This window comes from Poecilia mexicana, unplaced genomic scaffold (assembly GCF_051168715.1).
Source record: "Poecilia mexicana isolate PSO_F unplaced genomic scaffold, ASM5116871v1 scaffold_17, whole genome shotgun sequence".
Classification (NCBI taxonomy): domain Eukaryota; kingdom Metazoa; phylum Chordata; class Actinopteri; order Cyprinodontiformes; family Poeciliidae; genus Poecilia; species Poecilia mexicana.
The window spans coordinates 3,043,243-3,057,893 of NW_028263386.1; the positions used below are offsets into that span (position 1 = coordinate 3,043,243).

The following is a 14,651-nucleotide window of genomic DNA, read 5'->3' on the forward strand; positions in this document are numbered from 1 at the left end:
TGCCAGACGTATCTAGGACTCATCGGCCTGTTGGACATGGCCCGGCGAGTCATGGTGTTAAATAGAGTCTGAGTTGACTGAACTCAGCTGAGTCTCCAGTTTCATACAGTCGTATCCCAGCCAGCAGCGGCTGAGTGAATTTGGTCTGGACTCTGTGAAGGAGAGTCCTGGATTCAGGGAAACTGAAACGGTTATTAGGGAGGAGAATCGTGGTTCCAGAGACGCTGTAGAAGGACAGAACACCTGCTCTGTGGTTCAGGAACACTCCTATTTTAGATGAACGAGGAACCGAGATCAGACTCAGCCTGTTCTGCTGATATCTTTGTAAGCAACAGCCACTGTGAATCTACCAGAGCTCTCCACCTCCCAGTAAGAACATCGACTCAGAGAGTCTTTACTCAGCACTTGGAAGCTTCTATCAAACCGTTCAGAGTCGTCTTTAAATTGTTCTGTGTTCCTTCTTTACTGCTCTGTTTCCTGTGTCAGACAAATATATGTTTGCCGTCTTTGAGTGAAGTGTTAGGTTCAGTGAATACTTCAACAGTTCCTTTCTGGTCATCAGCCCCTCTGTGGGAGTTGATGATGAAGACTGAATCAATCTCTGTCAGTAGAATAATGAGATTGAGTAACTGGGCTTTGATTGTATTTACTCATGTAGCAAAGCATAAAAGCTGCACATTGGTGTGGTTGGTAGAGCTGTTGCCTTGCAGCAAGAAGGTTCTGGGTTCTTTTCCCGGCCCGGGGTCTTTCGCATGTTCTACTTGTGCATGGTGGGTTCTCTCTGGGTACTCTGGCTTCCTCCCACAGTCCAAAAACATGACTGTCAGGTTAATTAGTTTCTCTAAATTCTCCCTACGTGTGAGTGTGTGCATGGTTGTGTGTCCTGTCTGTCTCTGTGTTGCCCTATGACAAACTGGCAACCTGTCCAGGGTGACCCCCCCTCTCAGAACAATAGCTGGAGAGGCAGCAGCAAGTCTCCCAACCCCATAAGGACAAGGGTGTACAGAAAATGGATGGCAAAGCATAAAATTACTAATAGATCCTGGGAAAAATATAAGGGAAACTTTGTTAATTCAGTCTTCCAGTTGGGAATAAAAACTTCAAACAAATATCTATAGAAACACAGCCTATTTTATGGAGAGAAGATGTGATGTTAGAATATAGAAATAACATACAATATATATAATAGATGCATTTAGTTTAGCCTCTGTCACTTTTCTGTTTTATATGAAAAAGAAACTAGACTGAGTGACTGATCAATGGAGGTTGTAATTCTTGGTAATTCTACGAACAAGTTAATGAACATCTCTGTTAACTCTGATATTAATGTAGAGAACTACAGACATTTCTTTCCTGTGGTGCTGCACAGTGGAATATAATTTTCCTGCAGGAATAAAGACGCATAAAAAAGGTGATTCTGAAAAGCTTATTTCACAAAAACCTAGCAGAGTCTCTAGTTTCATACAGTCGTATCCCAGCCAGCAGTGGCTGAGTGAATCTGGTCTGGACTCTGTGGAGGAGAGTCGTGGATTTAGAAACACTGTAGAAGGACAGAACACCTGCTCCATAATCCAGGAACACTCCTATTTTAGATGAACGAGGAGCCGAGATCAGAGTCAGAGTTTTGTTGTGTCTGAATACATACATGAGTTTGCAGCACTCCAGAGCCCAGGAGGTTTCATTTAGCCCAAATGTGTAGTTCCATAGTCGGCCTGTTCTGCTGATATCTTTGTAAGCAACAGCCACTGTGAATTTACCAGAGCTCTCCACCTCCCAGTAAGAACATCCACTCATAGAGTCTTTACTCAGGACTTGGTAGCATCTACCAAACCGTCGAGAGTTATCTTCAAATTGTTCTGTGTCCTTCTTTACTGCTCTGTTTCTTGTGACAGACAAATATATGTTTGCTGTCCTTGAGTCCAGTGTTAGCTCCTGTGAAAACGTTAAGAGTTCATTTCTGGTCATCAGCCCCTCTGTGGGAGTTGATGATGAAGCCTCTGAATCAATCTCTGTCAGGGAAATATCCATCCACCTGTTGGTCATTATTTCCTCAACCATATTAACAGCCTCTGAGACAGCTGCTTGTATTTCAGTGAGACTCGGCATTTGACAAACATCAGACATGCCAAGGCAGGACCAGTAAAAGTCTGGTTCTGAAATGTGGATGTAATTATTCAGAAACTGGATGTCGTCCTCTGTGTCTAAAAGTTGCTCCAGTTCAGCGTCTGTCCTCTTCAGCTCAGCGATCTGCTGCTCCAAACCCTTTTGTTCATTTTCAGCTTTACAAACTTCAGTTTTATGGCTTGATTTCATGAACTTCTTCACATCACAGCGTTTCCTCTGAATTAAACTGATCAGATCAATAAAGATCTTCTCACACGCTTCAACTGAATTATCAGCAGAGCGATTTATGAACACAACTTTCTCTTTTTCCTTTTTCACATCTTTCTCTCTGTCCTGGATTCTCTGCTGGATGTTTCCTCGTCTCTCCTCCAGCTCTCTCTGCCTCTCAGCTCTTTCTGCTGCAGCTGACACTGTGTCATGGCCTTTATGTTCATCCACAGAGCAGAGATAACAGATACACTTCTGATCAGTGCGGCAGAACATCTTCATCACCTCATCATGCTTAGAGCAGATGTTCTCCTGGAGGTTCTTGGACGGCTCCACCAGCTTGTGTTTCTTAAATGTAGCTGAACTATAATGAGGCTGAAGGTGTTTCTCACAGTAAGAGGCCAGACAGAATAAACAGGACTTGATGGCTTTCAGTTTTCTCCCAGTACAGAAGTCACAGGCCACATCTTCAGGTCCAGCATAGCAGTGATCAGCAGGAGCATCTTGGAGTCCAGTCTTCTTCAGCTGCTCCACTAAACCTACTAGAATTGTGTTTTTCTTCACAGCAGGCCTTGGTGTGAATGTCTCTCTGCACTCAGGACAGCTGTGGATTCCTTTCTCATCCTCTTTATCCCAGTGATCTTTAATACAGTTCATACAGTAGCTGTGTCCACAGGGAATCGCCACCGGGTCCGTCAGTAGATCCAAACAGATCGAACAGGAGAAAGTTTCTCTGTCCAGCTGAATTGCTTGCTGCGCCATTTCTCCTCTCAGCAACAATGACTGTGTGAGTTTCACTTCATGAGAACAGAAACTAGTTTGAGCTCTGATTTACCAATCAGGTTTCAGTGCAGAAAGGCAGCAGCCAATCAGCTTTCACCTTCAGCAACTGTTGGCTCCACCCAGCTTCAGGTTTCAGATCAGGAAGGGAGAAAACAAGGAAACCTGAGGTGAGTGAGATGAGCTGCTGGGTTTAAATGCAGGGACGTGTTTCACTAAACTCTAATAGAAATATAAAGAACAGTTAACTGGGATTCACTGAACCAGAATCAGAACTTAGTCATTCACACAGCAGGCCTGTCTGAACCAGAACAATAAAATCAGGTTTCATCCCAAGCCGTCTTTATAAGGCCATGAGGTGATAACAGAAGCCAACACATAAAGACTGTCTGATTCTGAACTTATCCATGGTGAAAAACAGGGTGACACTTTATTTGACGGGGTAAGGTAAGGTAATTTTATTTATATAGCACATTTTCAACAACAAGGCAATTCAAAGTGCTTTACATGAATTAAAAGGAAATACAAACAAAATAAACAATGAAAGGAAAGAAAGAAAGAAGAAGAGAATCTAATGTTGATCTAAAGTATGTAAACTGGGAGCTCCTGTTCAGGGTTGCTAAGTTTCCTCTGGTCTAATTACATTTCTAGGTTGGGAGAACGGGAGTCTGAAAAATAGTCTAACAATGTTGATCCAGAAGTTTCCTCTGGGCTTCTGGTCTCTGCATCCAAATAGTGAGTACTCTACAGTTTCTGATAAAATAAGCTAAAGAGCGACTAATCTAATTCCTTTTCTGGGTTAAAGTCAGTACTCCACAATTCCAAATCCTTTTCTGGGCTAAAAGCAATACAAACTAAGTTGATTCTGATTCCATTTCTGGGCTGTATAATATTGATCTAAGTAGTCCGTACTCCACAATTTCTAATATTACTAATAAACTAAAATAATCTTTCTCTGGGTTAAATAGGGAGTACTCTATCAAACCAAAACAAAGAGAGGAATGTACACATTAGAGCAGATGGCAACATTCAGACAAAACAAAGGGGGAAAAGAAAGACGAGTGAAGGCGGTGACGTCAAAGGACCATGGAGCCAGGTGGCTGTGACCCCTGGCATAGTCCGATATAGGTATTTTATTATAGAGGAATGATGTCCTTAGGAGCGCTCAGCTCCACAGCTCCATGGAAACAGGAGGGGGTGAGGTGGGAAGGAGCGTTGTGTTTACATATCTTCAAGGAGATCGGAAATATGCAGCCCTTCCAAGGCCACATGGGAAAAGCCAATTCAGAAACAGAATGTCTTAGGTCAAGTAGATTATAAATTTCAATCTTCCCTAAAGTTTCTCCGATACATCTCAGTTCTCAATCATCCAAATTAGTTTGGTCGTTCCACTGAGCTGAAACTAACAACTTCTCCAAGATCGATTCCAACTCGTTAGTGAGTTTTAGAGTCCTCATCTCTGTCCACACCAACAGTCTGAGTGTTTGCTAGTTCGGCCAACTTCGCCACAAGCCAGGAATCCACAAGCTCCAAACAGCAGAAATCCTGTTATCATGAATAAATCCAGGTGTGTCCCTGCAGAACAAGAGGCTCTCCTGTGCCCAGACTTCTCTTCAAAAATTTGATCAATTGCATTGAGAGATCAGTTGACCAGATCCATAATTTGTAGATTTGGATGATGTGCAAAGCAAGGCTCCAAAAATATAGAAAAAGAGAAAAACACAGGACAAAAACAGAGCAAGCAGGGCAGGGAGGGAGCAGAGGAAAAAAGCGTCCGCCTTCATCGAGAGCAAGAGAGAAAGATGTCATAAGAAGGGTGTTCATAAGACTGACATGATACTGTCATAAACATGACAAAACATCTGTCCTGAACATGACAGATGTCTTTATGAATGTATATGACTGTCTATGACACTTTTAATGCAAATTGCTCTAGAAGTCTATTAAAAGGTCCAGCTTTGCATTAAAGTATCATTATTTACATCATTACATTATTTACATTACTTTATTTCCAAAATAATGTTGACATTTTGCCTTCAGTTAAGCCTCTTGCAGGTAAACATGTTATGAAAAGCTGTTATCAGTGGATCCCTGAAGTCTTCATATTCATTTATTTTATTTTCTTTGCAGAAAAGGGAGAAGGTGCATTGATGGACAAAACCAAAGTAAAGGCACTAAATACAGGTAAAAAAAAAACAACAACAAAGGCAAAAACATCTAAATAAAATCCAACAATCGAAGAGGTTGTGAGGCTTTCTAGGAATCCATCCAGGCAGTTCAGAGGTTTATATGCTCATTTTGCAGTTTTGGCTAATTGCTCTGTCAGCCACTAGGTGGTGCTGCAATCTTATGATCCCAACCAATTTATGGTCACTGCTCATGTTCCTGTTCATCTCTGTGACCCATCACAGAAATCATGTGATGGGTCATTGTTTGGACGGGGTCTGCCGTTTTGGGCAGCGTCCCATTGACAAGCTGCTAAAGTTAGCATGTAGCTGCTAAAGCTAACATGCTAGCATCTAGACCAGGGGTCTGCAACCTGTGGCTCTTAATAACTTTAGCCCAAAAATAATAAAGAATTGAATAGTGTTTTAAAATGTAAAGGTATACATAAATGCTAGCTTTAACAGTTCTTCACAAAGGTTTTAGGAATATTTTTGGAGATAATTTTTTTCTCCAAATCCTCCAAAGCATTTAGTATAATTTATAATGAAAACACAGATAAACAAGTGTTAACTTTGTCATTACAAAAACAAAAAAGTAGTTTGATTCATTCAGAAATTAAATGTTTTAATCTAAACTTTTTACAGTTTGAATGTGGATTTAAAGGGTAAATGACACATTTAATCAAATCTTATAATTCAAGTGAATCAGCTCTTAGCAGAATTGGGACTAGTGAGTTAAATGTTAAAATACTAAACAATTAACTATTAAAAATATTTGAATATAATTTTTCCGTTAATGTAATTCAGACAAAAAGGACAAACACTAAAAAAAATCATGCTTGAGTCTTTAGAGACTTGAAAAACGGATTTGTGAACATCTGAACGCTGTCCTTATTGTGAAAGCTTATCCATTTTAAAGCATAAAAATATAATTATATACTTTTTTTCATCAATGATAATTGTAAACAAGTCAACAAGGATCCCTCACTGGTTTGCTGATTTTCACAGCACCATTTACAGAGGATAAAAAAAAAAAAACATCTAAAAAAATAAAGTCTATACATAAAACAAGTTATGCAGTTAAAATTAGTTTATTGGATTTATCAAACAGACAGAGGTGATATATAAATGACTGAATCAACAGTCTTCATATCAATGTCTTAATATCCATCCATCCATCCATTTTCTTTACACCCTTGTCCCTTGGTAGGGTCGGGAGGGGTGCTGGTGCCTATCTCAATGTAGAGGGTACCCAAGCTGGGATTTGACCCCATGACCTTCTGGGTGTAAGACAACAGCATTAACAATGGCACCATCATGCAGCCCCGAATCAATTTTTTTTAAACATAAACAACAAAAGTTGTTAAGATTGCAGTGAGCTGCATAAGTTTTCACGCCTCTTGTCACATTTTATTTTTCAGCCACAAATTTTAGTGTTTTTGTGGTGCAGGCAGTCAACGCAAAGTACATCATAATTATGAACATAAGGGAAAATGAATTATAGTTTTTAATTTCTGCTGCAAACAAAACTCAGAAAAGTGTGTTGCACATTTCTATTCACCCTTTTTGTATTCACTCCTGCAGATTATTCTTCTCTATTTACTGACTAAACAGATTGAACCTGTTTGTTCTGTTTCTGGCCTCACTGGTTTGTTAGAGAAAATTGGAGAACAAACAGCATCAAGAAGGAGAAGTTTAAAACAGGGTTAGGTTAAAAAACAAAAACTTTGATTTACAGTTAGTAAAGCTCCATGTTCATCTGGTTTCTCTTTCTCACTTTGGGCTAAAGTTGAACTGATTTATGCTTTATTCTCTAAGTCAGGGGTGTCCAAAGTTGGTCCTGGAAGCCCGACATCCTGCATGTTTTAGTTCTCTCCCTGGTTTAACGCACCTGGATCAAATGATGGCTCGTTAGAAGCCTAAGAAGAACATTGACCTGCTAAAAAGGTTGTTACTACCACCAGGGAGAGAACTAAAACATGCAGGATGCCGGCCCTCGAGGACCGACTTTGGACACCCCTGCTCTAAGTAGTCAAAATTTTACCAAGTAAATTTGGTCTAGTTTCTTGTGAAAATGTGCTAGTGCAGTTTATGTCACTTATAACATGGGAAAATGTCTTGTTACAACTGAAATAATCTGCCAATGTAACTAGAGATTTTTCATCAATACTAAAATTATTGACTTAAAACAAGTTCCTATATCATGCTGAAAGTTTTGTTGTAAGTTAGTATATTCGTAATAAAACAAAACTAGAAAATTTGCGCATGAGACTACACCAAAAATACTTAATAAAATTTTGTTTTTTTGCAGTGAAAGCACAGCAACACAGGTACGGGTGCATACAGAGTTATCACTAGCTGACTGAGGCAACATCTGCTTAAATCAGGAAATTCTTTGTCGGGGAAAAAAAAATCTTGTTCTGTTCTGGTTATCATGAGACAGAATGAGACAGGACATTGCTGGGCCTTTTCATTTTATTGTGGTAATTTGATTTATAAATTAGGCAATTTATAAAGTAGTGAAAAACATGTTGCTTAGATGATTTGAAAAATCATATCAAAGTACAGACGACCCAGGTTGGCATTCACAAGGACAAGAACCTCACTTTTCATCATTGTTAAAATAAACTTTATTTATCTGATTATCTATTCTCCTGACTGTGTTCTGTATGTGGGTAAAGAGACTAGAACCATGACAACCATGGAGCTCAATCCTGACCTCCAGTGAGGGCTGCAAGGTGGTCAAATATTGCCTTATAATTTATAAAAAAATTGGAGAAAGAAAATGTGTCAGAAACTGATTAATATCTATGAGTTCTTTGTTTCTCAACATGTCGTCTCCTTCAGATATCTGAGATGTTTATAGTGGAACCAACACTGAACACAGGATGGAAGTTGATTGACTATCCATAATTACAGGAAATGCATTATTAAATGCACAGTGGTTGGTAGCACTGTTGCCTTGCATCATTGTCTAAAAATGAATTAACATGTAACATGACATTAAAAATGTGAATTAACTTAATTATCTTTCTCAAACGCATTTGGCTTTTATTTTGGATGGAATCAGTAACAAAAACAAGACAGACACAATCCCACCAATAAGAAGTTTATGTAAAGTGATCAAACATCAGTTTAAAATACATTCATTTAGCAAAGCTAATGATAATGGAAGTGCCATTTATTTCATCAGCATCTATAACAAACTAACATCACAAGCAATGTGGCACCTAGTTTCTTAAGCTGAAGAAACAAAATATGAACTGTAAAATGCAAACAAAACATGAAAACACCTCAAGTCCAATATGAGAAAATGTCCAAACAAGATCAAAGAATTGGTTTCACTTTTTCAACCTGAGGAATCATTTGTCATTTTTTTAGTAAGCAGTAAAAGACTTGCAGAAAATATTTGAAGGACATCTATATCTAAAGAACCAATAGCAAACTGAAAAGCAAAAGATAAAAAGGACAAGCAAAATAGAGGGAGGGTGTGGAGTGGGGAAGTGGATAAATCAGTCAAGCTAAATACGTTTTAGATTTGGTTTTGTGTTTCTATTTAAGTTGACAAAATTCAGCAGAGTCCTCATAGAATAGCAAAACTCCAGCGTGTAGCGGCTGAGTGAATCTGGTCTGGACTCTGTGGAGGAGAGTCATGGTTTCAGAGACGCTGTAGAAGGACAGAAGACCTGCTCTGTGGTCCAGGTACACTCCGACTCTGGAGGTATGGGGACCTGAGACGCGAGTTGAGTTGTCATTGTGCTGGAAGTAATAATTGTTACCTATAATATCTAAAGCCCAAGATCTGTCATTATGTCCCAGTTTACACTGATTTCCTTCCCCTACTCTTCTGATATTCTTGTAAGCGACTGCTACAGTACAGAGCAGTACTCTTCTGTCTGTCCACTCCACCTCCCAGTAACGACGTCCAGTCAGACTCTCTTTACTCAGGACCTGATGATGTTCAGTGAATCTGTCTGGGTGACTAGAATAAGGCAGATTTCCACGTACATGCGTCACCTTCCTGTTCCCTTCTGATAGGAACAAAGAGGTGTGAGCCGTGTTTGGATCCAGTGTGATTTTACATGAATATTTTAAGAAATCAGCTCTGTTCTTTGGTTCTGGTTCTGGTTCTGACAGTAGAACATCCACCTCAGTGACCATCAGTGAGATGTTTGTCCATGAGTCTCTCAGGACGTCCTGTAGTTTCTCTCTGAGCTCTGACACAGCTGCTGCCACGTCCTCAAAGTGTCTCAGAGGACGGATGTTGATGCTGGATGAGTGTGTCGACTCCCTGAGTGCTGGCAGTGAGGGGTAGTTGAGGAGAAACTGGTTGTGATCCTCTGTGTGTGAGAGCTGCTCCAGCTCAGCGTCTTTCCTCTTCAGCTCAGTGATCTCCTGCTCCAGCTTCTCCTGAACATCTTTGACTCGACTCACTTCAGTTTCCTGCTGGGATCTGATCTGCTGCTTCACATCAGAGCTTCTTTTCTGGAGGAGACGGATCAGCTCAGTGAAGATCTTCTCACTGTCCTCCACTGTTTTATCAGCAGAGTGATTGATGGCCTCCACCTCCTGTTGAAGCAGCTTCACATCTTTCTCTCTGTCCTGGATTCTCTGCTGGATGTTTCCTCGTCTCTCCTCCAGCTCTCTCTGCCTCTCAGCTCTTTCTGCTGCAGCTGACACTGTGTCATGACCTTTATGTACTTTCTCTAAACAGAGACTACAGATGAATTTCTGATCGGTGCGGCAGAAAACATCGATGACTTCATCATGACGAGAGCAGATGTTGTCCTGGACCATTTTGGATGCCTTCACCATCTTGTGTTTCTTTAAAGGAGGATCATCAAAGTGAGGATGAACATGTCGACTACAGTAAAAGGCCTGGCAGATGAAACAGAAGCTGATGGCTTTCAGTTTTCTTCCACAACAGAAAAAACAGGCCACATCTTGAAGTCCAGCATAGCAGGAATCATCTGGAGCAGCTTGGAGACTGATCTTCTTCAGCTGCTCCACTAAAGATAGCAGTGCTGTTGTTTTCTCTGAGGCACCACTTGGGTTAAAGGTTTTTCTGCACTGAGGGCAGCTGTTGGTTCCTGTCTCCTCCTCTTCATCCCAGTGGGCTTTAATGCAGTTTATGCAGAAGTTGTGTCCACAGGGAATCGTCACCGGATACTTCAGTAGATCAAAACAGATCTCACAGTAAACATCTTCTTCATCAATCTGAGCTCTTTGAGTTCTTTTCTGAGCCATTTCAAGTCTCAAAGCAAGAAGCTGTGATGCCTTGGAGGCAAAAATCTGTCCGAGTTCACAAGTTCTGCAGGGAGAACAGTGTTTGTCAGCTCTTAAATACAGGATGGCTCCACCCCTCGTAGGTAGGAGGACCAGAAAGGGAGGGAAAATGGAAAAACATGGAAAAACATTCAAACTGCATCACCAGGATGTAGTTTCACTTCCTGAGAAGAGAAACTACCTTGAGTTTTGTTGATCAAAACAACAAAACTCCCTCCTCTGAAAGGCCATCTTATAAAACCTCAGCCCATGTTAGTAACACATTTCTCATATCTGACTTTAATTCTGAAGTCAGAAAAGAAAGAGTAAGGGTTGTGCAGGTAAACTAGGTGAATATAAACATATTTAAACTGAAAGTATGTTTCTCTGCAGACCTGTGAATTTTATCAAAATCTTATAAATGCTTCATTCTGAAGAACATGTGGTCTTGCAGTTCATGGATATTGCCTTCATGAAGGCAATATTTATGTAAGGTTTGTTTCTAGAAACAGTTTCAGTCAGAAACGAAACTTGTTTCTGTCCAGGTATGCAAATCACGCCCACTTCTCGTGTTTGACGTTGATCGCATGAAAAAGAGAGATAAGCACAGGATATGGATCCTAAAGGATGAGATAAGAGCTCATCTTCATCATGGGAACAGAACAGGACATCAAGGCAACATTTTGAAAACTAAAAATGACACATGAGCTGGATTTGAGTAGAAATCTAATAAAAATAAAAAATAAAATCCAAACACACAGCAAGCTGAAGCAGTCTATCTTTGCGATAACTGAAGAATCAGATGCTTAAATTGCTTTAAGTCCAACATTTGTGTTCGCTAGAAGAAAAGAAAAGATTGTTTTTTGCTGCATCTCTGTATTTTATAGGTCATTTATTTATGAAACATATTTTCAAATTATAAAAGCTTCTCACCTGGTACCTTTACCAGGTGTCACAGATACAATTTAAAATGAGCAAATTCTGTTTCTTTACATTGATATTTATGAATGTATAAACCTTTTCTTGTATTTTAAAAGGGACCTATTACACAAAATTAACATTTCGCATGTTTTTGTACTTCCATTTGGATTTCTACTGTTTCTAAAAACAGCCATACCCTTTTTAAAAAAAAAAAAAAAAAAAAACATAGTTTTTTGGCAATCAGTTAATGTTTTTGGTGTCAAAAATGACCTGTTTCAAAAATTCAAAATGGCCCTCGGAAACATTTAAAGTTATTTGAATTTGAAACCTCCAGAATTTAACATCACAAATCAGGAGAGGCAGCACTGTTACCTAGCAACCCCAGCAAAGTCCACCCCGTTACCTAGCAACCCCAGCAAAGCCCACCCCGTAACCTAGCAACCCCAGCAAAGCTCCAGGACATTTGGTTTCTCATTTGTTTATCTTTAGCTCTATCTCTTTATTTCCATATTTTTCTGTGTTAATTCTCATGTCATTCAGTTCACATCCTTGATAAACCAGCCAGTGGAAAGGAATATTCCCGGACGCACAGTGGTGCAGTGCATGCTTTTGTCACGTTGGTGCAACATGATTTGAATCCCACCCTTATATCGATCAACAAGTTTCAGTGTGCTTTTAAAAGAAAATTTCATTTTCAGTCTTATTTCATTTTTGAAGGAACTGATGATACATTTTCCTCATTTATTTACGGATTATATCTGCTTTGTTTTTGTATTTCTGCAAGATGTGTTTGTCCATTAAATAAGTTTGCAGATAATGTTTAGATGTTTCTGCAGCTGTGATAGCAGAAGAGACCTGAAGACATCTTGAGTAAAATGCTTGATCTGGTGATTGAAAGGACTGATGTGTGTGGAATGTAGTTTGTACCCTGTTTGACCTGACCCCATGACGAATTGACAAAGAAGAATTAGAAGTTTCTCCTGAAATCCTTATCAGCTCTTTCCTGCCATAAAATCATCTCCTCCAAGAGGTGAGGGACGGTTCATGAGGTGGGGGTCAGGATTGTCTCTGTGGTCCATCTGGTAGTAGAGATAAGATCAGACTTTGGGTGGGTCTTTGTCTTGCTGTGACTATATAATGATGTGATGTGTGTTGTTCAGGGCTCTTCTCCTGACTGCACTCAGTGAGACGGGTCTTCAAACACTTTTGCCTTTGAATAAAGAAACTTAAAGACAAATATTAATCTCTCTCTTATTATTGAAACAGATTCTCATTCCTTGATAATGAAATGTCCATAACATGCTCTCTGTACATGCATGGACCTGTGCTTTCCACAGCCCCAAAAACATGACTGTTAGGAAAACTGTTCCTTGGAATTGTCCGTCAGGGTGTTTGTGCTTGGCTGTTTTCCATGGGTTTCTCTAAGTTATTCTTAGATTAACTGGCAACATGCGCATTTAATCTCCCGACCTCTCATTGGGTGAGAGGAAGGAAGATCCTACCTCTCGCCCAATGACTGCTGGAAATAGGCATCAGACCCTGCAGGGATAAGCAAGTCCAGACAATGGCTGGCTGGATGAGTTGTAGTGGTTTCACTTCCTAAAACAGAAACTAGTTTAAGTTTCACTCAATTTTTTTAATTTGTGAAGAAAAAATAAAAACTTCACTTCATACATTTAATTACAGGCTGGTTACAGCCATCTTCAACCTGCTGCACAAAAGGGGAAAGGAATAAATATGTTTACAGAGTAGAGTTGTTATGTACGAAGTCATAAAAAAGAGCAGGCATATCCAGGGGGACGAAGTAGAGGGGGATTGAGCCTTTAATCCTCGATGCCCCAAATCTGAAGTCTGTGAAAGGGGAAACAAGGCTATTATTTGAACTAACTAGCTATGATATATGTGTGAACAAACTGAGCTCAAACTCAAAGATTACAGATAGCACCATATTGTAGCCATGGCAACACAACCATCCTTGTCATGGTGTTAGGAATGTTCTGAACCCACAGGAAGCAATACACTCAGGAGAACTACAAGAGTAATAATGCGGCATGAGTTGAGGAATCAGTAAACAGCAGGCAGGTCAGAAGCGTCTGGGCTGGGGCTCTGAAAGGACAGATCCGTAGAGGTGAGTACACAAGGGATTGGGAATAATGCGCTGGGCGTACTGGGTCCAAACAATGTCCGCCCGTGGAAGTAGAGGGAGAGGGGAGCTGACTTGATGATGCTCACTGCATCAGAGCGCCGGAGGTCTAGATTTCTACTAGCGGGCTCAACAGGTCCTGGGCTTTGATCCTATTTCTGGGCAAGGTTAACGTGGGACGAAAAGACTTGAGGTTAGATTTAAAACGTGTCACAACACAAGAACACAAGGCTTTCTAATGGCTCTCAGTTACCACAAGGGTCAACACTCTGGCGTGGAAATGTTGGCTGCAGGCTCCTCTTATACTTCTCGAACTAGTCAGATCATCTGCAGGTGTGTGCTGACACACCCGCAGAGGAGAGCTGAGCGATTCCCCTGCTGGCGACAACAATCCTGATGATTCTATGCACTCTTACAAAGTAAGCTTCCTAATTAAATTCTAAATGTACTATTTAATTTTTTTGTCGCTGCTGAAAGCATGAAATAAATTTAATAGCATTGTCACTTTCAAACAAATTTTAAATCAGAAGTGCTAGCATCGAGTTAAACCCTCTGAGCTGTGTTGATCTGTAAAGCAGCCAAGCTGCTATGGAGGTAAACAGTCAGATATTAGTTTATGTAGTAAGATAGCAGCAAATAAACCCAGTGACGTTCTCTCCCTTAGTCTGAGTCTACAGTCTCAGATCAACACAGGCCTCAACAGCAACTTTATACCTATCAGGGAAAACATGAACTAAATTTGCTTTGCATTGTCCCCACATGATGAAAGGGACAAAATATGATCCAATTAAATATTAGATTCAATATGGATTGTTGCTAGTGTATGATGTTTTAAGATTTTACTATATGTAAAACTTTGGCCCCTGCCCCTCGAAATGTCTCGAAAGAAAATGTGGTCCCACAATCCACTTCATGAAAGCAATAAATGTACAAGGTTTGTTTCTAGAGACAGTTTCAGTTCCTCACAAAACTAGTTTATTCTCAGGAATGGAAATCACACCCATTTCTCATGTTTGGCATTGATCACATGAAAGATAAGCAGATAA

The 14,651-nt window shown here is 40.1% G+C and overlaps 2 protein-coding genes across 2 annotated transcripts; both read right to left on the reverse strand.

Annotated features, from left to right (window-relative positions):
• Positions 1–321: 321 nt before the first annotated feature.
• On the reverse strand, positions 322–3,116 carry LOC106912506 (E3 ubiquitin-protein ligase TRIM47-like). The gene has a single exon (XM_014979332.2). It carries the CDS (start codon positions 3,091–3,093, stop codon positions 1,432–1,434), a length of 1,662 nt encoding a protein of 553 aa, XP_014834818.2. The 5' UTR covers positions 3,094–3,116; the 3' UTR covers positions 322–1,431.
• Positions 3,117–8,765: 5,649 nt separating this feature from the next.
• LOC148154535 (tripartite motif-containing protein 16-like) lies at positions 8,766–10,586 on the reverse strand. Its single transcript, XM_088014985.1, has one exon. It carries the CDS (start codon positions 10,521–10,523, stop codon positions 8,829–8,831), a length of 1,695 nt encoding a protein of 564 aa, XP_087871111.1. The 5' UTR covers positions 10,524–10,586; the 3' UTR covers positions 8,766–8,828.
• Between the last annotated feature and the right edge of the window lie 4,065 nt (positions 10,587–14,651).